At 44.2% G+C, this 22,702-nt stretch overlaps 1 protein-coding gene across 4 annotated transcripts in view; it reads left to right on the plus strand.

Annotated features, from left to right (window-relative positions):
* Positions 1-22,702, plus strand: part of LOC121276969 (aminopeptidase Q-like) — a 239,842-nt gene that overhangs the window by 14,378 nt on the left and 202,762 nt on the right. For all 4 annotated transcript variants that reach the window (XM_041185720.1, XM_041185717.1, XM_041185719.1 and 1 more), the window contains exon 2: positions 22,182-22,324. In XM_041185720.1, coding sequence (XP_041041654.1) covers positions 22,182-22,324 — 143 coding nt within the window. The remainder of the gene's footprint in view (positions 1-22,181; positions 22,325-22,702) is intronic.

Below are 22,702 nucleotides of genomic sequence, written 5' to 3' on the forward strand. Positions count from 1 at the left end.
GCCAGGGTCAAGGATGTCACTGAACAGCTGCAGGGCATTCTAAAGGGAGAGGGCAAACAGAGATCGTGGCACACATTGGTACCAGTGACATAGGTAGAAAGAGGAATGAGGTCCTACAAGCAGAATTTAGGGAGCCAGGAAGCAGATTAAAAAACAAGACCTCAAAGGTAGTAATCTCTGGATTACTTCCAGTGCCACGCGCAAGTGAGTATAGAAATAGGATGTTAGTCCAGATGAAGGCGTGGCTGGAGAGATAGTGCAGGAGGGAGGGCTTCAGATTTCTTGGACATTGGGACCATTTCTGGACCTGGCAGTGGGACCTGTACGAGGCAGACAGGTTGCACCTGAATCAGAATGGGACCTACATCCTTGTGGGAAGGTTTTCTAGTGCTGTTGGGGAGGGTTTACACTAACTTGGCAGGGAGATGGGATCCTGAGAGGAGGTTCAGCAGGGGGAGATTCACAGCCAAAATTAGAAGAGAGAGCAAGTAAGCCTGGAAGGCACAGAAATTATAGGCCAGTTAAGGTGCAAGGGAGTTTGGCAAGGTTGGATGGTATTTATTTTAATGCAAGGAGTCTGATGAATAAGGCAGATGAGTTGAGGGCACAAATTAACACATGGAAGTATGATGTCATTGCTGTCAAAGAGACATGGTTGAGAGAGGGGCAGGATTGGCAGCTCAATATTCCAGGATATAGGGTCTCCAGGCGAGACAGGGAAGGAGGTAAAAGAGGAGGGGGTATCACAATTTTGACCAAAGAATCAATTACAGCAGTAAGGAGGGATGACATCTTAGAAGGCTCCTCAAATGAAGCCATAAGGGTAGAACTGAAAAACAAAAATGGAGCAATCACATTGCTGAGAGTGTACTATAGAACCCCAAACAGTCAGAGAGAAATAGAAGAGCAGAAATGTAGGCAAATTTCAGAGAAATGTAAAAATAATAGGGTAGTAATAGTGGGGGATTTCAACTTCCCCAATATTAACTGGGTTAGTCATAGTGTGATAGTTTAGAGGGAGCAGAATTCTTAAAATGCATCCAGGAGAGCTTTTCAAGCCAGTACCTAGAAGGTCCTACAAGTGAGGGGGCAGTCCTGGACTTAATTTTAAGGAATGAAGCCAGGCCAGTGGTGATCATAACTCCGTTAGATTCAACTTTGTTATGGAAAAGGCCAAGGATGGGCCAGAAATCAGAGTTCTAAATTGGGGGAAGGCTGATTTTAATAAAATCAGATATGATTTGGCCAGAGTGGACTGGGAGCAGCTACTTTTTGGTAAATCTGTGTCAGAGCAGTGGGACGCGTTCAAGAAAGAAATAGGGAGCGTAAAGGGCCAACTAATTCCAGTAAAGGTAAAGGATATGACCAACAAATCCAGGAAATCCTAGATGTCAAGGGATATGCAGGACTGGATAAAGAGAAAAAGGGATGCTATGGCAGATACTGAGGGCTCAAAACAGCGGAAGCCCTAGAGGAGTATAGGATGTGTGAGGGGCAACTTAAGAAGGGGATTAGGAGAGCAAAAAGGGGGGCATGAAAAAAACATTGGCAGGTAAAATAAAGGAAAATCCAAAGTTATTTTACAAGTACATTAAGAGTAAGAGGATAACTAGGGAAAGAGTAGGGCCCATTAAGGACCATAGTGGTAATTTGTGTGTGGAGCTGGAAGACATAGGTAGGGTCTTAAATGAATAATTTATATCAGTGTTCACAATTGAGAGGGACGGCATGGGTATGCAAATCAAGCAGAAGGACTGTGATATAATTAAAGAAATTAGTATAGAAAGGGAGCAAGTTCTAAGTGGTCTGGCAGGCTTAAAAGGAAATGAATCTCAGGCCCAGATGAAATGTATCCCAGGCTGTTGAGTGAGGCAAGGAAGGAGATAGCAGGGGCACTGGAAGTAATTTTCAATACATGTCTGGCCACAGAAGAGGTGCCAGAGGACTGGAGGACAGCCAATGTGTTATCATTATTCAAGAAGGGAGGAAGGGATAAACCAGGGAACTACAGGCCAGTCGGTCTAACCTCAGTGGTGGGGAAACTATTGGAAGCAATTCTGAGGGACAGAATTAATCCACACTTGGAGAGTCAGGGATTAATCAAGAACTGTCAGCATGGTTTTGTTAAGGGGAGGTCATGTCTGACCAATTTGATTGAATTTTTCGAAGAGGTGACCAGGTGTGTAGATGAGGACAATGCATTTGATGTAGTCTACTTGAACTTCAGCAAGGCTTTTGATAAGGTCCCACATGGAAGACTGATAACGAAGGTAAGAGCCCATGGGATCCAAAGCAATTTGGCAAATTGGATCCAGAATTGGCTGAGTGGCAGGAAGCAGAGGGTGATGGTTGGGGGGTGTTTTTGTGACTGGATGCCTGTGTCCAGTGGGGTTCCACAGGGGTTGGTGTTGGGTCCCTTGCTGTTTGTGGTAGATATAAATGATTTAGACTTGAATATAGGAGGGTTGATCAGTAAGCTCGCAGATGACACGAAAATTGGTGGGATGGTAAATAGTGAGGCGGATAGCCTTAGATTACAAGAGGATATAGACAGGTTGGTCAGATGGGATGATCAGTGGCAAATGGAATTTAATCCGGATAAGTGTAAGGTGATGCACTTGGGCAGGATAAACAAGGCACGGGAATACACGATGAATGGTAGGACCCTGGGAAGTACCGAGGAGCAGAGGGACCTTGGTGTGCATATCCACTGGTCCCTTAAGGTAATGGAATAGGTAGATAAGGTGGTTAAGAAGGCATAAGAAGGGATACTTGCCTTTATTAGCCGAGGCATAGAATATAAGAGCAGGGAGGTTCTGCTGGAACTGTATAAAATGCTGGTTAGGCCACAGCTGGAGTATTGCATGCAGTTCTGGAATCCATATTATAGGAAGGATGTGATGGCACTAGAGAGAGTGCAGAGGAGATTTATCAGGATGTTTCCTGGGCTGGAGAATTTTAGTTTTGAGGAGAGATTGGACAGACTGGGGTTATTTTCCTTGGAGCAGAGGAGATTGAGGGGGGTCATGATTGAGGTGTGTAAAATTAGGAGGGGCATAGATAGGGTAGACAGGAAGGAACTTTTCCCCTTGGTGAAGGAATCAATAACCAGGGGGCATAGATTTAAGGTAAGGGGCAGGAGGTTTAGAGGGGATATGAGGAAGAATTTTTTCACCCAGAGGGTGGTGGGAATCTGGAACTCACTGTCTGAAAGGCTGGTAGAGGCAGAAACCCTCTTAACATTTAAGAAGTATTTGGATGTGCACTTGTGATGCCATGGTATACAAGGCTATGGGCCTAGTGCTGGAAAATGGGATTAGAATAGTTAGGTACTTGTTTGACTGGCGCAGACTTGCTGGGCCAAAGGGCCTTTTTCTGTGCTGTAGACCTCTGTGACTCTATGACCCATCACACATTCACTGGCATCTCACTCACTGCCAGTTCAAGGGACGTCACCACTCACTCGCTCATACACACTCACACACCTCCATTTGGCCTCATCTCCTCTGGAGACTGCCTCATCGGTCCTCACCATCTTGAGGCCACTTGCACAGATCAATATGTTCTCTGCATACACCCTAGAATACCCACCTTCCGCAGACAGCACTTGCCCTGCAGCCTCTTCCCTTACCTGAGGCCACTTCTCCCCCTGTCTCAAGCAAGCCCCAGCCCTGCAGCCATTGAAAAGCCACTCCTGCCTTATGGGTGGTCTGGTAAGGAGAGGCCTGCCTGTAAGCCCCCCCCACCGAAGCAAGGTAGGCAAACAAGCCTTAAAGCTCTGAGGGAAGTGCAGTTCGGCAGGTGCACATCGCTTATGTCCAGTTGATCCAGCCTGGGGGAATGATTCCCGGGAGCAGGACTTATAATGAAATGCATATGTATTGTAATGAAGTTCCCAACGTGCAGCGATGCGAAATGCGGCCCACCACTGACGAACAGAGTGTACAACTGCAAACTGGTTTCATGGCGTCGTGAAAGCGATTTTTGGCGTTCCTGCCATGTTGTCCGCTCGTGCCTGTCAGGACACCTGAAGCCAGCGGGTACAGAAAATTCTGCCTATAGTATTTCACTTGTGACTTTGATAAGAGATGTTTCAGCACTGGGGCAGGATCAGAAACCTGAATGGAGGAATTCAAATACAGAGTTCTGTGAAAGACGGATTTGAGGGGGGGTGACAGCATGTTCAAGGACTTTGGAGAGGAAAGAGAGTTTGGAAGTGAGGCAGTAGTTTGGAAGGACAGATTGCTCAAAATTCCTCAAAATCAACTTTAGGAGTTCCAACAATGTGTCACAATGTTCTTCAGTCTTAATTTCTTATATGAAATGCAAACAAAAAGCCATCCCAGCCTCGTTGTTGTCTTTCTGTTGTGTACTACACTGAGAAATGCTCAACATATGGATTCACCGCGAGCAGCCAATATTGAACTTACTTTATTTACACCTCCCAAACAGACATGATAGCAGAGAGCAGAATATAACAAAATGTTCAGATCTTACAAAAACACTACACCTAGTTTCATAGGGGAAAATAAACCTGGTGAGACATTCATCTGTGAACTAATAATTACAGTATATTGATAACAGAGGTATAAACAGTTACTTGTTTCAACTTTTAAGTGTTACACTGCAGGGCATGAGCACAATATTAGCAATCTTCACATAAGAACCATTTTATTTCTCTTTTAGGACCATAGATACTTAAAAGTTGAAACAAGTAACTGTTATCCATATATCCTAATTATTAGTTCACAGACGAATGTCTCATCAGGTTTATTTTCCCTTATGAAACTAGGTGTAGTGTTTTTGTAAGATCTGAGCATTTTGTTATATTGTGCTCTCTGCTATAGATAAATTTCCCAGAAAGAACAGTTAATCTATATTGAATTACTTTAAAAAAAAGTCTTGCAACTTTAAAACCTTTGTATTCTGAATGGCTGGAAGGTTACTACACTTCAGCATCAACTTACTGCACAACCCCAATGTGCTGTGGCACTGTACAGGATACTTTTTACCAAATCACCAAGACTTCTATCAACACCTCCAAAACCTGCAACTTCCACCATCTAGCAGGGCAAGTTGAAGAAGCTTGGTAACACCATTATCTCCAGTGTCCCCTCCAAATCGTGCACCATCCGGACTTAGACAGATATCACCACTCTTTCAATGATACTGGGTCAAGATCTCGGCACTCCTTGCCAAACAGCAGCTTGGGAGCACTTACATCACATAGGTGAAAAGGTTTAAGACGATGGTCACCAGCACCTCTAAAGGGCAACTAGGGATGGCCATAAACCCTGGATTTTCAGAGACATCCCAATTCTGAGAATAAAAAATAATATGCATACATAGGGCTGGAGTTTACTCATTGATAGCCTGAAGTCAGAATCTGAGTTGCCCTCTGGCGGAATAGTATTTGTAGTATCCTATCTGCCTGCGACAGCTCCTGCACACATGGGGTGGCATCATCCCAGATTTGCACTAAGCGCTGTAGCGGGTGGGTAGAACAATACTCTACTCACAGGCTGTGATGGCGGGCTTTCACATCGTATAGTCCCAAACCCACCACGTTATTTTTGCATTCCTCAGAAACATGCCATTTTCATGGTGGGCGAGCTCTCATTCGCCTGCCCACCATCACCTCGTCGCTTCATCACACCGGGCACCATATTTAAAGTCCAACCATGCGCACACATCTCAGTGCTTCCAAACCACGAATGCTGCAGGGAAGATGTCCACTAAAGGCAAAAAGACTGCAGCCTCCAGGTTCAGTGACGTGTCACTGGAACACCTTTTGGATGCCATGGAGTCCTGCTGGGATGTCCTCTACCCCCGCTCTGGCTGTAGGGTGGGAGCAGCTTGACCAACCAGGCTTGGGAGGCGGTAGCAGCAGTGGTTAGTGCCAGCGCCCTTCAAAAAAGGACAGACACTCAGTGCCACAAGAGGACGAATGATCTCCTCCGTTCCGCCAGGGTAAGTCACTCTTCTCATCACTCTCAACTCTCACACTCACAAACCCCTCACACATCCACATGGCCCTCACTCACTGTCAGTTCAAGGGACATCATCATTCACCCTCTCACAATCACCACCACTGTCCTCATCCCATCCAAGGGATCAATCACCACTCACATGCCAGGCATACTTATCAACTGGCCTAGCAGGTGTCCTGCTTACACTTTCTCCATCTCTATTCATGCAGGACAAGCTGACACACAACAAAAAGGAAAAGCCGCAGACTGGTGGAGGGATGACTGAAATCAAGGCCCCCGTGGACTTTGAAAACAGAGCCATCCAGCTGGCCGGCAAGCGTCTGGACCGTTCCTGTGCTGACGGTGAGATCAGCAGCGCTCTACCAAGTGAGGGTCCAGCAGTGTAACATCCATCAGACAACCATGCCGTGACTGATGTATCCTGTTTCACAGGCCACTGCCATGCACTAATTATCTCTCCTTGCTTGCACAGGCACATCTGGGACACAGCCGACAGAGTCCATGACCCAGGGCCTCCAATCAAACACTGAAGAAAGCTTTGAAGAGGAATCTGGAGGCACCATCCTAGAAGGTCCCGACACAGTGCTTACCCACACCCTCCACCAGCACAGAGACACACACCTCTCTTTAGAATGGCCTCAGGATCACAATCTGGTGAGCACATCACACTGTCTGATCCACAGCAGGCGATGGCAGGGACTTCCCTGGTGTCCAGCACTCGGAGGACTGTTGGAGGCCAGAAACGTGCTGAAATTGAGTCAGATGATGAGCCTCTGGACTCGGCCATGTCATAGTTGCTGGAGCTGCATAGGCAAGTTCGGGAACATCAGGAAGGGATGTCCGCTGCACTCCTCAGATTGCAAGGCACGGTGGAGAAGTGCATCTGCCTTCACTCTGAGGTGATAGCTCCGGCATGCTACTGCACCAAGGTCAACACTGGTAGGATGACAGGTGTCATGGAGACCATGGTCCAGGACATTGGTCCTGCAATGCTGCGTGGGCTTAACTCCATCGCTGATGCCATAGTTGGCCTCCAACAGTCTTTTTTTATTCAATCGTGGGATGTGGGTCTCACTGGCTGGGCCAGCATTTATTTCCCATCCCTAATTGCCCTTGAGAAGATGGTGGTGAGCTGCCTTCTTGAACTGCTGTAGTCTATGTGATGTAGGTACACCCAAGGTGCTGTTAGGAAGAGATTCCATGATTTTGACCCAGTGACAGTGAAGGAACAGCGATATATTTCCAAGTCAGGATGGTGAGTGACTTGGAGGGGAACTTCCAGGTGGTGGTGTTCCCATCTATCTTTTGCCCTTGTTCTTCTAGATGGTAGTGGTCATGGGTTTGGAAGGTGCTGTCGAAGGAGCTTTAGTGAATTCCTGCAGTGCATCTTATAGATGGGACACACTGCTGCCACTGCGTGTTGGTGATGTTGGGAGTGAATGGTTGTGGATGTGGTACCAATCAAGCAGGCTGCTTTGTCCTGGACGGTTTCAAGATTCTTGAGTGTTGTGGGAGCTGCACTCATCCAGGCAAGTGGGGAGTATTCCATCACACTCCTGACTTCTGCCTTGCAGATGGTGAACAGGCTTTGCGGAGTCAGGAGATGAGTTACTCGCAGCAGGATTCCTAGTCTCTGACCTGCTCTTGTAGCCACAGTATTTATATGGCTAGTCCAGTTCAGTTTCTGGTCAATGGTAGCTCCCAGGATGTTGATAGTGGAGAATTCAGTGACGGTACTGCCATTGAACATCACGGGGCGATGGATGGATTCTCTCTTGTTGGAGATCGTCATTGCCTGACACTTGTGTGGCATGAATGTTACTTGTCACTTGTCAGCCCAAGTCCAGGTTTTGCTGCATTTGGACATCGACTGCTTCAGTACCTGAGGAGTTGTGAATGGTGCTGAACATTGTGCAATCATCAGCAAACGTCCACACTTCTGACCTTATGATGGAGAAGGTCATTGATGAAGCATCTGAAGATAGTTGGGCCGAGGGCAATACCTGGAGGAACTCCTGCAGTGATGACCTAGATCTGAGATGACTGACCTCCAACAACCACAACCATCTCCCTTTGTGGTAGGTATCACTCCAACCAGTGAAGAGTTTTGCCCCTCATTCCCATTGACTCCAGTTTTGCTAGGGGTCCTTGGTGCCATACTCGGTCAAATGCTGCCTTGATGTCAAGGGCAGTCACTCTCACCTCACCTCGGGAGTTCAGCTCTTTTGTCCATGTTTGAACGAAGGCTGTAATGAGGTGTACGTGAAAGGGGTGCTGGGCAGCTCGATCTCACTCCAGCTATCACATCCCCTCAAGGAGTCAGCCAGGGACCCTTGGCACCCATAGGGAGGAGGATCAGCAGGTACACACCCTGGGGCTATCCATCCAGATGACGCTGGGAATTTCTGGCCCAAATAAATCCCCTCTTCCTGTGACCTCCGCAGCTCCAGCCCCACAAGCCGATGAGGGTGCCACTGCCATAGAGCAGGACACCGAAAGCAGGCCAGGGCCCACCAAGTCTTGGACCTCCAGAGGACACCCGTCAAGGTCATCACAGACAGGGCATTGTAGTCAGCAAGCTGCCTCCACCTCCACTGTGGATGTCCAGGGAGCTCCAAGACATAGCGGCAGGATTAGGAAAGTTAAGAATGAGTTGCACAGCCTGGGCATGGGCGTTAATCACTTGTACATACTATTCACCATTGTCAATAAACCCCCAAGAATGTCTCCCTGCCTATGGCTCCTTGTTCTGATGAACAGTGTCCTTGTTACTCAGATGTGAAACCTTTCTGCATAAGATAAAAGGCAGGTGACTCAGTCCAGGGCCTCTCCCCCATGCCCTGTTCAGCTTTCAGACCAAAGTGATGGTTTGGCCTCACATCCCCTGGAGCACTTGGTGGCTCTTTGATGCCTCTGCATTGCTTGAGTGGGCAGATAAGCTAGAAACCTGACTCCAATCCCATCAGCGTGGCTGCACCTGAACTGTAGCAGCTGCAGAGGAACGATCACTTTATACACGTTTCCCTATTGCTTGGTTGCTTCCCTCGCCCACCATACCCCCCAACCCCTAATGCTTGTGCACTATATTCAACAGCAGGGCTACCCTTGTGGTCCCCCCCTCAACCCCCACAAGTCACCTCAACTGCAAGGCAACCCTTGTCCCCCGCAACAAGTCACCTCAATGGCAGATCTGCTCTTGACCCTCCCCCCACAAGTTGCCTTAACCACAAGGCAGCCCTTACCTGCCCGCACCCCTACAAGTCACCTCAACGACAGGGCTGCCGTTGACCACTTGACCACTCCCCCACCAACTTGGGTTGAACTTTAGCTTGATGTTAAACAGGTGATGGGATGGGGAGGGGGGATGATTCCGGTGGGCTAGCCTAATAATGATAGACAAATGTATTACAATCATGTTCCTGTTGTCCAATAGCAGGAAATGCGGCCCGCTGTTGTTGGATTGAGTGGATGATCTCGAACTGGTTTCACGCCATCGTGAAACCAATCGCGCCATATTGTCTGCTCATGCCACTGAACACACCCAATGCCAGCAGGCACAGAAAAGCCCAGCCTAGGTGATCCGCTTCCTCTAACCTATCCTCTAAAGCAATGTTGCCCAATACACTTGCTACTTGTGGTGAATCAACCACAGCCACGTGGCAAATTGATGCTGTTCATTTTTAGAGCCACACAATGGTGAGTTCTGTTAAAGCTATAGTTGTACTCGAGGGTCTGAGTAAGGGTGTCACTTGCTAGACCACTATTCTGTCCCTAATCTGTCCATAATTAAGCGAGGAGGAATCAGCCATATTGCTTTCAGATAGGAATCACATATTGTTCGGACCGCGATTATGTTTATGAGTATAGTTCAGTTGTCAGGTTTCTGGTGACCTGAAAGCTGAAGAATCACTTGCTCAAGAAACCAGAAAGAAAATAATTTGCCATTTGTTACCTGCTCTGTCCCTGGTCATTCTGGGTGCCTTTAATTGACAGTACAATTAGACCTGCAGGGTGTCTCGGTGGAGTGCTGTGAAAACAGAGTTGGCCTTCAGAAGGACAGCGGTCTGATTGCTTTCCATTTTCTTGCGAAATCTAATGACACAGGGAGTACTAACTGGACGACCTGGTCCTGTTTAGCTTGTAGTTGGCGGATTTCACAAAACCGTTGAGGCGAGTGAACCATGGACAGCACTGCATGGCTACAATGAGGGTTGAAATGTGCACTGTTAGCAAGCCAGGGCTTGCAGCAATAGTGAAATCTATTCAGAAGAAGTCACATGGACTTGAAATGTTAACACTGATTCTTCCTCCATAGATGTTGCCAGACCTGCTGAGATTTTCCAGCATTTTCTGTTTTTATTTCAGATTTCCAGTGTTGGGTGGCGGGGGGGGGGGGGGGTGCAGCGGCAGCAGGGGGGGTGGGGGAAGTTAAATATATATATTAAAAATGAGAACACAGTAAGAGTTTGCTGAACCTACTTAAAATCACCAGGCAGCCATTGATGCTAAACATATTAACAGTTAAGGATAATCAGATGGACATTGCATACAAAGAGGCTTTGAGATTTTGTGTGATTTACACAGAAGTCAAGAAATGAGCTAATGTCCAGTAACAGGGAGGACAGCCTCTGTCAGGCTGGACAATTGAAGTAGAGCAATGATGCGGTGAAGCCTTGAGAGCTAGACTGGAGATAAAACATGGCACAAAGTTAGATTAAGTATGCTCGACCCTCAGACAAGGGGAGGACAAATGGTTTAGCTTAGATATGGATTAGTTTAGGAATGATGAACAATGGACAAAGAAGGGGCTTTGATGAAACACAAAGTCTTGAGTTGTAAGAGCCAAGGTCTTTGCGTATGTGTTTTAATGCTGATTGGATAATATTATGTATACATCCTTTAGAATAATTGCTAAGAAAAATCACATGTTTCTATACTCAGTAGGATAGAGTTACTTTGGAGCTGGTGCGCCGGTTACCGATTGGATGTATTCAAATGTACTCAAATGTGTTATGATAAGAAAAAGTACAAGAGTAGTGAAATGTCATCAGTCAGGGAGCTGGGTCTTCATTCTTAGGAATGATTGCAGTTCCCTTGCATATGCTTGAATAAAACCAGTTAAAGGAAGCCTGAGTCTCTGTGGTCATTGCGGGATCGGTGAATGTAACTTCTCCTCTTCATCCAGCATCCGCAGTATTTTGTTTTTATTCAAATGTGTTCAACCTTCATCTTAATGGATCTGTTGAAGTGAGCAATTGAAAGGAATATTGGCGTAAGAAGAGAGATTACAGGAGATTGCCCATGAACCAAAGATCTATTAAATGTTTGGACGCTGTGTTTGGAATGGCAGGCAACAGAGCATCAGCAGGGCAAAAGTTAGAGGCAGAAGCCAATACTTAAAGGACAGGATTTTTCCGTCCGCGTGCGGGGGCGGGTCCAATACACCAACGCGTAAAATGACACGCGATGACATCATTGTGCTGAGTAGCAATGTTTGGGTCGGCGGGCACACAGCCAACTCCGGCTGATATATAAACGGCCTATTAAGGCCATTAAGCATTTAATTAAGGTTATAATAGATGCTGCCTGTCTAACCTTTTAAGGTTGGCGGGGCAGGCGAAAAGGACAAGCGGCCTTCGCGTTTTTTAGTAAATCTCATCCACGAGCGGGATGAGGTTTCCTAAAACTTTTATTAAATCAATAAAAACATTTTTATGAGTATAAAAACATGTCCCCACTCATGTAGTCACATGAGTGGGGACATATTTAAATCAATTTTTAAACCTTTAATATCGATTCAGCTCCGTGCCACAGGGAGATTGAAGCACTCTTTCGCGCGCATTTGTGAAAGAGCACTAGCCCCGACTCTCCCTCCTCCCCCCACCGCACACACAGGTAGTGCTAACTGCTACCCATCGCATCATATGCTGGGTGGGCCTTAATTGGCGTAAAATGGTGGCGCAGAGCTGATGGCAAGCGGTGATCGGCTCCACACCCGCCAAGCCCACCCACCAAAGGAAAAATTCCACCCAGAGGTTTGTTAATTAAAAGCAAAATACTGCAAATGCTGGAGATCTGAAATAAAAACAGAAAGTACTGGAAAATGCAGCAAGTCTTGGCAGCATCTGTGGAGAGAGAAACAGAGTTAACGTTTTGAGTCCAATATGACTCTTCTTCAGAACTGAACTTAGCGCTTTGTTGATTCTTTTCCCTCCCCAAGTCTCCTTATATATCAATGTTGATAAAATAGAGGCAGTTTACTCTTGAAGAAATATGTTTATTTGAAATATACTGGAGCGCACTGTCAGAAATAGAACTCTTCTGTTAACAGATTGTCATCACCCTTTGAGAGTGTATTGAGCAGACCTGCTTTGTAGAATCGTTGGAATGCAAAATCCTCTGAAGCTGTTCCCTGGCAGTGGAAGTATCGGTTTTGATTGCTGACAGCTTAAAACCTCAAACCTAATTTCAAAGGATTGTACGTTTGTTTAATTAATAGTGCCCATATTTTGTATCGAGTAGTGAATATGGTGATTAGATTGCCCCAAGTTTGGTGAGCTCAAAACTCTATTGGAAAACAGTGTGCTAATGTAGGTGTGGTGCTAGTCTCTGAACTGCTGCTTGCTGGATTCAAATTACACTGCATCCATAGAAACTCTGTCCTCCACTTCTACACTGGTACTGGGGCCTGGACTTTTCCACTGCCTGAAGAGAGAGACAAAGTTTTGCTTTAAGTGTGAAGAGAGATCAGAGAGACAAGAATGGCTGCTGAAGAAGCTGCAATCTGTCATGTAGAGTATATGTGAAGAGGAAAAGAGGCAACCTCTAGCTTCTCCAGTCACTCTTTCCTGCCTCATACTCTGTGAAATCTGCTCTTGCAACAAAGAGGGAAATATACTGCAACAGCCTTTGAGAATATGCCTGTCAAGATCAAATGAACCAATTGTTGTGTGCCAGATATGAGTTTGGGGAAGCGAGGGTTACTGTTTGTGGAATCTTTCTGTGTGCAACTTGGCTTGTTTGTTTACTTTATAACAATTATTACACTTCAAAAGTATCTCGTTGGGTGTGAATACTTTAGAACATTCTGAGGATGTGAAAGGCTCTATTGAAATACCAGGTAATTCTTTCTTTCACTCTTACATTCTTCCAGAAGTGGGTTCAAATAAACATCTGCTTGTGAACACTGTGGCACTTTTAAACATGGAAGACAACCTCTTAGAATCTGACTTTCAAGCTATGGTGCACTTGATCATAATTAGAATTAACATTAATTCCAACGTAAATGAGTGTCAGGATTATACTTAGGGCACAATTCACTAAGCAAGCAACTATTAATCATGAAGTATGTAATATTCTCCCTTTAATGACCAAACCATCAGTTATATTGTAAACAGCTAACTAGCAGCTGTGAGACCCAATTTTGTAGTCAACAGTGAAGTGACAGTATCACCACTGATCTGTAAGGAAGCTCCCCACAAAGATCTAATGATATCTGTGATGTGGATTTCATCTTCCCTGGGGTTGATTTCATTCTGACATTATAGGTGATCTCCAGCCTGCAGTAACAGTCATGACATCAAGCAGGATAAGCAGCCAATCACATATCACAGTCAATCACACGTCACAGACAGCAAAACCAGCAAGTAAAATGACAGAAACAAATATTAAGGATGTTGGAAATCTGAAATTAAAAATAGAAAACGCTGGAAACGCTCAGCAGCTCAGGCAGCATCTGTGGGGGAGAGAAACAGAAAACTTGAGAACTTTTGAAGAAAGGAGGTAAAATGAACGAATTATCTTTTACTTTCTGATCTTTTTGCAGAGCAAAATAAAAATTAGGACATTCACCGGGGATCAAGGTGGAATGTGAAGTATCATAAACACACTGTTAAAACATTTTAATTTAAAGATGAATGGAAATTATTATTATCAAGTAAAAAGCTGACATTCCACAAATATAGGTTGTTAGTTGAAGGGTCAGTCACGAGGGGACATAAGTTCAAGGTGAGGGGCAGGAGGTTTAGGGGGATGTGAGGAAAAACTTTTTTACCCAGAGGGTGGAGAGGGTCTGGAATGCGCTGCCTGGGAGGGTGGTGGAGGTGGGTTGCCTCACATCCTTTAAAAGGTACCTGGATGAGCACTTGGCACGTCATAACATTCAAGACTATGGGCCAAGTGCTGGTAAATGGGATTAGGTAGGTAGGTCAGGTGTTTCTCACGTGTCGGTGCAGACTCGATGGGCCGAAGGGCCTCTTCTGCACCATGTGATTCTGTGATTCTGAGAAATATAAAATTGGATTTTTAGGGCTAGGGTCAAAGAGATTGTTCAGCAATAATTATGACTTTATATGTTGTTTTAAAAAAAACAGTTACACCTCATTCAACAAAGCATAACTTTTTCAAGGGCTTTTACAGCAAGACTAATAGTGTAGAAGTGGAAATTCACATCAAATCAAATGATTTCTAAGATTTCTACCTGTGAGGATTTCAACATTGCACCCACTGGATGAACTAAGAATCATTGTCAGCAAGCTTTGGATTTCCACGTTTAAATGTGCATGTGTGGGTGGTAGAGGTTTCTGTCAGTTTCACAGTTATAATGATGGATGATAACACTAATGGTTTTACCAACATTGCAATTGCAAAATATGGGCCTATGTTAATCTGAGACCCCAAATTACACAGGGCAATAATGTGAGGGAAATAAATTGTGCACAAAGCACTTAGTAATAATATGAAAAACAACTTATATTTTATGAAGGCCTTTGACATGGTAAAATGTGCCAAGATGCTTCACAGCAGCATTATCAATCAAAATTTGACACCAGACCACATAAGGAGATATTAGGGCAGTTGACCAAAAAGTTTGTTCAAAGAGGTAGACTTTAAGGAGCATTTTAAAGGAAGAAAGCAAGGGAGAGAGGTTTATAGAGTGAATTCCAGAGCTTAGATACTTAGCAGCTAAATACACTACTGTGAGCTGTGGAGTGATTAAAGTTAGGGGTGTGCACTAGGCCAGAGTTGGAAGAGTGCAGATATCTTGGAGAGTTGCAGGGCTGGAGGAGGAGGTGTAGAGATATTCCTCCATGGTCTCTCCCTCCATATCTCTGTAATCTCCAGCTTCACAACCCTCCCAGATATCAACACATCTCTAATTCCGGCCTCCTGAGCATTCCCAAAAATTAAGAAATAATTATAGGGGAAACATTTTATCAACATCCACTAACATAACCCACCAAGGGGGTTGGTGGGGATGTTGAAAACAAGGAAGATCATTTTAAAATCTAGGCATTGCTCAACTGAGGGCCGGCGTAGGCGCATGAAAACAGGGTGGTGGGTAAACTCAAGTTGAACCCTTTCCAATAATATCAGCATTTTTTTTCTGAGCCATTTGCTGATCCATGGTATTGGAATGCATCATTTCAAGCTAACATTTAAGAGTCCAACTAACTGAGTAATGCTATTTGCAGCCGTCACTTTAACCACAATATGGCTGTGATTCTCTCCAGATGGTAAAGCTAATATCTGCCAGACCACATATTGTACTATTGTAGTAGCTGTTGAATAGGGATGTGTTTGTGTTGTAATCTTTGAGAATTAATTAGGTTTTGAGGCACTTTATCTGAAATTTTCATAAAAATGATATATTGTATGATTTCTAATATTACCAGACATCGGCAGTTCTAAAAGTTATGCTCAGAGTTATTTACTTTACTCTGAATCTTCTAGTTAATATTAAAAACACATATTCCTATAGCAGAACAAAGTTTGTAGGCTGCGTAAGATATCAAAGAAATTTATTACTGGTGGGCTGTAATGAAATTTTGACTTATTTATTATGTGGACTCAGCAAAAAATGTATCGACTGTAGAGTTGTGTCATGGCAAGAAGGTCCTGGTGGTAACTGTGCATGTACCTATATGTGAGAAGGAGCCAGGGTTAATAGTTATTAAGAATAAGAATACAGTTTTAAAGAGTGACAATATAAAAATATAATCACTTAAACAAATGGCACCAAAAGAGGAAAATAGCACAGAGGTGCTGCTATAAGAATAGGCCTACCCTTTGTTTGCAAGGAGTCAAATAGTTAAAAAGAGTTTTGATTTATCCCAACCTACTTTTGTTTCTTCTGCTTATTTTGGTTAAGCTTTAAAATATGTGTGTTTAAATGGTGAATGCTGATAATATTTTTAAGAACTATGTGATATGCTTCACTGAACGAAGCTACACCAGGGTCTGAGCTAACACAGAGACAGAGGCCTTGAAATCCTGCAGGTATTCTCCTGATTTTTATTTTGCTTCAGTTAGAGCAGGAGATTGAGGAAAGCCCTGACCAGTGAGATTACTGAAGCGTGTTGAATCAACATTCTTATCTCCTGCTGTTAATTCAACTCCATCACGCTGTCAAGTTCAGTTACCCCTCCAGATCAGATACCCAATGGTATCAATAGCCGCTTGGTAGTACAGAACTTGAATATTGCTGAAAAGAGAGACATATTGCTGAAGTTTTTCATCTTGGACTCATCAGGACAAAATGAAAGAATGCCAAATTACAAACGATCACAAAAATTTACACGCAGGAGAAAAGGGGTGCTGATTGGTTGGCATTGCCATGAAAAAAAGCAATGGGGAACTATAGGCTCCCCATGCTTACAGGTAATTGAAAAAAAGGCACAAGACTTGAACATACTGCTTTTGTTTGTGGAGATCAGGTCCCTGCATATGAAGGTCTGTCACTTCAAGAAAGCATAAATGAGCCACGTTATGAGCTTGATTGATAATCTTAATTTGGTTGTTAGTGTAGTCATTAGCACACTCAGGATTGTTCAGCAGCTGCTGCCCAATCATGAATACATTTAACAGTAGAAATTTTGTTTTGGGTTTTGCAAGTGTGGGTTGATTGAGTATGGTCTGTGCTCTGCCTATTACAGACAGTTGGAGGAACATGTTGCTTGATTCAATCAGCCACTCATTGGGATGTACTGCCTATGTACCTGGCAACACACTGGTACAGAAATTCATATCTGACATTGCTCAGTTGTGTGGTAGGCAGAACAACTTTCTGGACTGATGATAGCATCCTGTAAATGGAGATGGTTTGTGAGGCTTAGGATTTTTTTTGTTTTGTTTTTGTTTACCTTGGTTGTATTTGGTAGTTTGGGAGGCATTCATGCTGGAAGCAGTTTGTGTCTGGAGTAGTTTTGGAGCAGGCAGAGAGAGAATCTACCAGCAGCCAGAGTAAGGAGCAGAGGGCAATCAGGAACCAGTGGTGTTTCTGATTTGGAGTCACTGTGCAAAGATGGGGGTCGTGGGCCCATGCTCAGGCTGGAGAAATCCAAATTTGTGTTGAAGTAGGGCTCAATGATTCCCCTAGCCAGATGTTGGTGGGAAAATCCCCAAGGAACTCCTAACATCAGAAGATAACTGGGAAAAAGAGAAAAACCACAGTAAATCCTTGGAAGCTGAGGCATATTGGCTTGTTTCACCACTTGACACTCGAGAAACGGTAATGTAAAAAGGGATTTTTGGTTAAAATTCAAAGTGAAATGGGAAGTGTTCTGTTTGGAATTTTGGGTTTAAAGTGCTTACGGGAAGCAGCATTAATTTAATACAAAAACAGAATTACCTGGAAAAACTTAGCAGGTCTGGCAGCATCGGCGGAGAAGAAAAGAGTTGACGTTTCGAGTCTTCATGACCCTTCAACAGAACTGAGTGAATATAAGGAGAGGGGTGAAATATAAGCTGGTTTAAGGTTGGGTAGGGGGGGGCGGTGGTGTGGTTATAGGGACAAGCAAGCAGTGATAGGAGCAGATAATCAAAAGATGTCACAGACAAAACAACAAAAGAACACAGAGGTGTTGAAGGTGGCGATATTATCTAAACGAATGTGCTAATTAAGAATGGATGGTAGGGCACTCAAGGTACAGCTCTAGTGGGGTTGGGGAAAGACTAGCAGGGCATAAAAGATTTAAAAATAATGGAAATAGGTGGGAAAAGAAAAATCTGTATAAATTATTGGAAAAAACAAAAGGAAGGGGGAAGAAACAGAAAGGGGATAGGGATGGAGGAGGGAGTTCAAGGTCTAAAGTTGTTGAACTCAATATTCAGTCCGGAAGGCTGTAAAGTGCCTAGTCGGAAGATGAGGTGCTGTTCCTCCAGTTTGTGTTGGGCTTCACTGGAACAATGCAGCAAGCCAAGGACAGACATGTGGGCAAGAGAGCAGGGTGGAGTGTTAAAATGGCAAGCGACAGGGAGGTTTGGGTAATTCTTTCGGACAGACCGCAGGTGTTCTGCAAAGCGGTCGCCCAGTTTATGTTTGGTCTCTCCAATGTAGAGGAGACCGCATTGGGAGCAACGAATGCAGTAGACTAAGTTGGAGGAAATGCAAGTGAAATGCTGCTTCACTTGAAAGGAGTGTTTGGGCCTTTGGACGGTGAGGAGAGAGGAAGTGAAGGGTCAGGTGTTGCATCTTTTGCATGGGCATGGGGAGAAATGTCAATTCTTTTCTTCTCTGCCGATGCTGCCAGACCTGCTGAGTTTTTCCAGGTAATTCTGTTTTTGTTTTGGATTTCCAGCATATGCAGTTTTTTGTTTTTAGCATTAATTTAAAGATGCTTGTTTTTCCTCTTGTTTCTGGCAGTCAGAGTCTTTTCCTTTAAAATGTGAAATCTTGTTGCATGGTTTTTTCAGTTAATAACTGGGCATCGTAACAATAGGATGCAAAGTACTGACGATCAGAGGGACCTTGGTGTGCCTATCCACAGATCTCTGAAGGTAGCAGGGCAGGTAGATAAGGTGGTTAAGAAGGCATATGGGATACTTTCCTTTATTGGCTGAAGCATAGAATACGAGAGCAGGGAGGTTATGCTGGAACTGTATAAAACGTTGGTTAGGTCACAACTGGAGTACTGTGTGCAGTTCTGGTCACCACGCTATAGGAAGGATGTGATTGCACTGGAGAGGGTGCAGAGGAGACTGACCAGGATGCTGCTCGGGCTGGAGGGTCTGAGCTATGAGGAAAGATTGGATAGGCTGGGGTTGTTTTCCTTGGAGCAGCGAAGGTTGAGAAGGAACCTGATGGAGGTATATAGGATTATGAAGGGCATAGATGGGATGGATAGAAAGGCACTTTTTCCATTAGTAGAGGGGTCAATAACCAGGGGGCATAGATTTAAGGTAAGAGGTGGAAGGCTAAGAGGGGAGTATAGGAGAAATCTTTTCACCCAGAGGGTGGTGGGAGTCTGGAACTGCCTGAAAGGGTGGTTGAGTCAGAAACTATTGTAGCATTTAAGCAGTATTTAGATATTCACTTGCATTGCCATAGCCTCCAGGGCTATGGGCCAAGCGCTGGAAAATGGGATTAGGGTAGTCAGATCTTTGTTGACTGTGCAGACACGATGGGCTGAATGGCCTCCTTTTGTGCTGTAAACATCTATGAGTTTATGAGTAGGGAATGCTAAGACTGCTGATAGAAGTGGCCTTTCCACAGCGTGGGAAAATAGCTAGTTTAAAAACTTAAAACAAGGCAGTCTTGGTCTTGTGAAATATTTTGAAGTTTAATACGATGGCTTCCCATAGCAATTCAAATGCCTGCTTCTTGATCGCATCTATTTCGGCAGGGTCAGCAGTGAGCTATCTAAGACTAGGAGTAGATCACTAATTACTATGCCAGCAAGAGTACCTGTGCTACTGTGAAAGGGTCAGGAAATATGTCGCTATTAAGATACCAGCACTGCAGCCAACATCACTACCAAGAAAATGTTTTAACACTCTCTCTAGGATGTTCTTCTTCAGCCAAGGCCTGGAAAAATCTTTTGTCCTGGGCTGGGGCCCAATATGATTCCCTGCTGGCACTTTGAACTTCTGTCTGCCTTAAACATTGTATGCACAGCTTGTGCCATGCACATTTTGGACAAATGTTTGTGAGTTGCCTGTCTATTTTAGATGGGACTGATCCCTACCTAATTTCCAGAGAACAACTGAGATGTCTATTTTGCCTTGCAGAGCAACCAGTTTAAAATGCCTTGAATTCTGGATGTAGACCTAAAACCCAGATTTATCACAGAAAATAAGCAGCTCCAATTCTGCTGACGCAAGCTTATCTAGAAAAACATCAGTTTTATCATTATTATAATAGAACCATACTGGACTGTTCAAAGAAATCAGAGAATGATACTTACATTTTAACAGGGGTAGATGATCCTTAGGGTGGTGTAGTGTTAGCGTCCCTACCTCTGGGCCAGAAGCTCTGTGTTCAAGTCCCACTACAGGACTTGATGGCTACAGAAGGTGCATTCATAATGTGGCCACAAATAGGTTGACTGTCAACCTATAAATTCTTCCAATCTGTCTGACGGCAGGAGGTAAGATTGGGAGAGTTTCCTGGCCAGCCACACTGCAGAAGGCATTGGCTAACCACTGCAGTACTTTGCCAGGCAGAATCATGGACCAATCCATTGGAAGTCCATGGTTCCCAATGCCGTCTTAGGGCCTGGTCCCTGAAGAGGAGTAGGAGATGATCCAGGACCAGATTCTCAATGGTTCTGGCGAAGGGTCATCAAGCTGAAGAATTAACTCTCTTGCTCTCTCCACAGATGCAGCCAGATCTGTGGACTTTTTCCAGTATTTTCTATGTTTATTTCAGATTTCCAGCGTCAACAGTACTTTGCTTTTATAGCAACTTCAATGTTGAGAACGTGAACTGTGAGACCATACAGTAAATGAAAAATAACCTTATTTATACATTTAAAAAGGGAAATTTAGTGCAGGACGAGGCATTTATTTTATTGCATGTTTCACCACAATAACTTTAACTTACTGTAAAATAATCAGAACTTGAAGGCCTCCTGTATAGATTTCAGAAGTCAATTGGATGTAAAGCAGACATGCTCAGTTGTTACGAGATACAGAGAGTTTTGCAGGCTAGGCCCAGTAGGTTGGGTCTTGAGTCCTGTATTGTTTTGCCAATATTTGTGAACTGTAGCCTTTCTGCTGGTCTGGAGCCTGCCTCTGCCCAGTTAACTGATTATTTTTCAGTGAAAGATCTTGTTTCAAACCTAAAGATTTAACACAAATAAGGAAAATACACATCTGATTCAGTCGGTAACTGGAGGTGGATGTACAGGGAGGTACTTTGAATAGAAAGATTGGTAAAAGCACAATAGTCATGATGCTATGGTTAACATGGCAAGCTTATTGGACCAGCAGATCTTTTTCTGCCCATCAATTTTAATAAGTTCGGTTACAAGGATAATTGTGCCATTAGAAAGCTAATTGTTTCTCGGAATAATCGTGATGGGTTAGTGTTGCTAGGGACATGGAGACAGTGGGAACTCATTTAATACATCAATGTAACGGGCGAGGTTTCCTGCTGGCATCATGGACTTATAATCCTCACCCTCTGTGACATTGAATCTGGAACCAGTAGTTCCAGCCTTAGTGAAAGTTTGTGAAGAACTGATCTCATCCCACAAATACAGATTTTCTGCAACAGTCTTAGCCAGGACTTGAGCCTGGATCTGCAGATGGAACTCACTTGTGCCACTCAACAGGCTGGTATGCTTTGTTCATCCCAGTGTACTGGCTGCCTGGTGAAACTTAGACTGGAACTCAGGGAATTCTCTTCCTTGGGCACAACCACCCACATAAAGAGTCACATTTGGGACAGGTGGACATTCAACTGCAAACAACCCTCTCAGAACCTTGCTCATGAGGCCTGGACCTGACATATTCCCAGATCTTCTGCTGGTCTCCTGTTGGACTTACATGACGAGTGTACAAAAAAGACTAATGTATTTCTGTGACTGAGATATTTTAATGGGTTATCTTTATTTTTTTTCCGGGGGTTACATCAAGGCCTGAGTAGCCTCTACCCAATGGTTTCCAGTAGCAGCAGGCTGGCAGGTGCCTAAGATGAACATATAGAGGCATTGGGCACCCACCAGCCTCAAGCAATTATGGTACTCTCCTGTTATACCAAATACTCTGACAAGGATAATGCTGGGGCCATTAATAGACAATGTTCTGGGAAAGCCTCCAAGATCTCAGACTACTGATTTTCAAGACTTGTAATTGTTGTGCTGCAGGACCATGTTCCATAATCTGAATGGTCTTTTACTTCCACAATTTTGCTCTTTTACTCTTAAATGAAAAGAGCAATAATTAGTTGTATGTTTTTCCTCCAATCAGAATTATCATTGCATCACTGTTGGAACCAACATATGCCCGATCAGTTTTCCCATGCTTTGATGAACCTGCTATGAAGGCAACTTTCGACATCAGGCTTGTGCACCGCTCCCAGTTTGTGGCACTTTCTAACATGCCAGCAATTGGTGAGTAAGAAGACAAAAGTGGTAACTCTAAAAGCAATCTGGTTTCTCTAAATAAACCATGCCATTGGCAACTAGTAAGAGCAGCATTGTTCTACACATATTCTGCATTTGTGTTACCGATCTGTAAATACACTGCAAGATTATTTAGCGATTACCATGTGAAGAGAAATTCTGCCTCATTAGCATCTAATTTTGGTTAAAAAGAGAAAGTACTCATGCAATCATGAAATACAGAATGACTGTTATGATGTTCTGCTGTGAATGGAAAATCGCGGCTGTCAGTCTGATTTACTGACTCGCACTTCTGCCTGTGAAGACTCACGTGCAAAGTCTGCCTCTGCATGTCACATTAATGATATATTTGTTACTAAGGGGAGT

The sequence above is a fragment of the Carcharodon carcharias genome, chromosome 4 (assembly GCF_017639515.1).
Source record: "Carcharodon carcharias isolate sCarCar2 chromosome 4, sCarCar2.pri, whole genome shotgun sequence".
In the NCBI taxonomy this organism is placed as follows: domain Eukaryota; kingdom Metazoa; phylum Chordata; class Chondrichthyes; order Lamniformes; family Lamnidae; genus Carcharodon; species Carcharodon carcharias.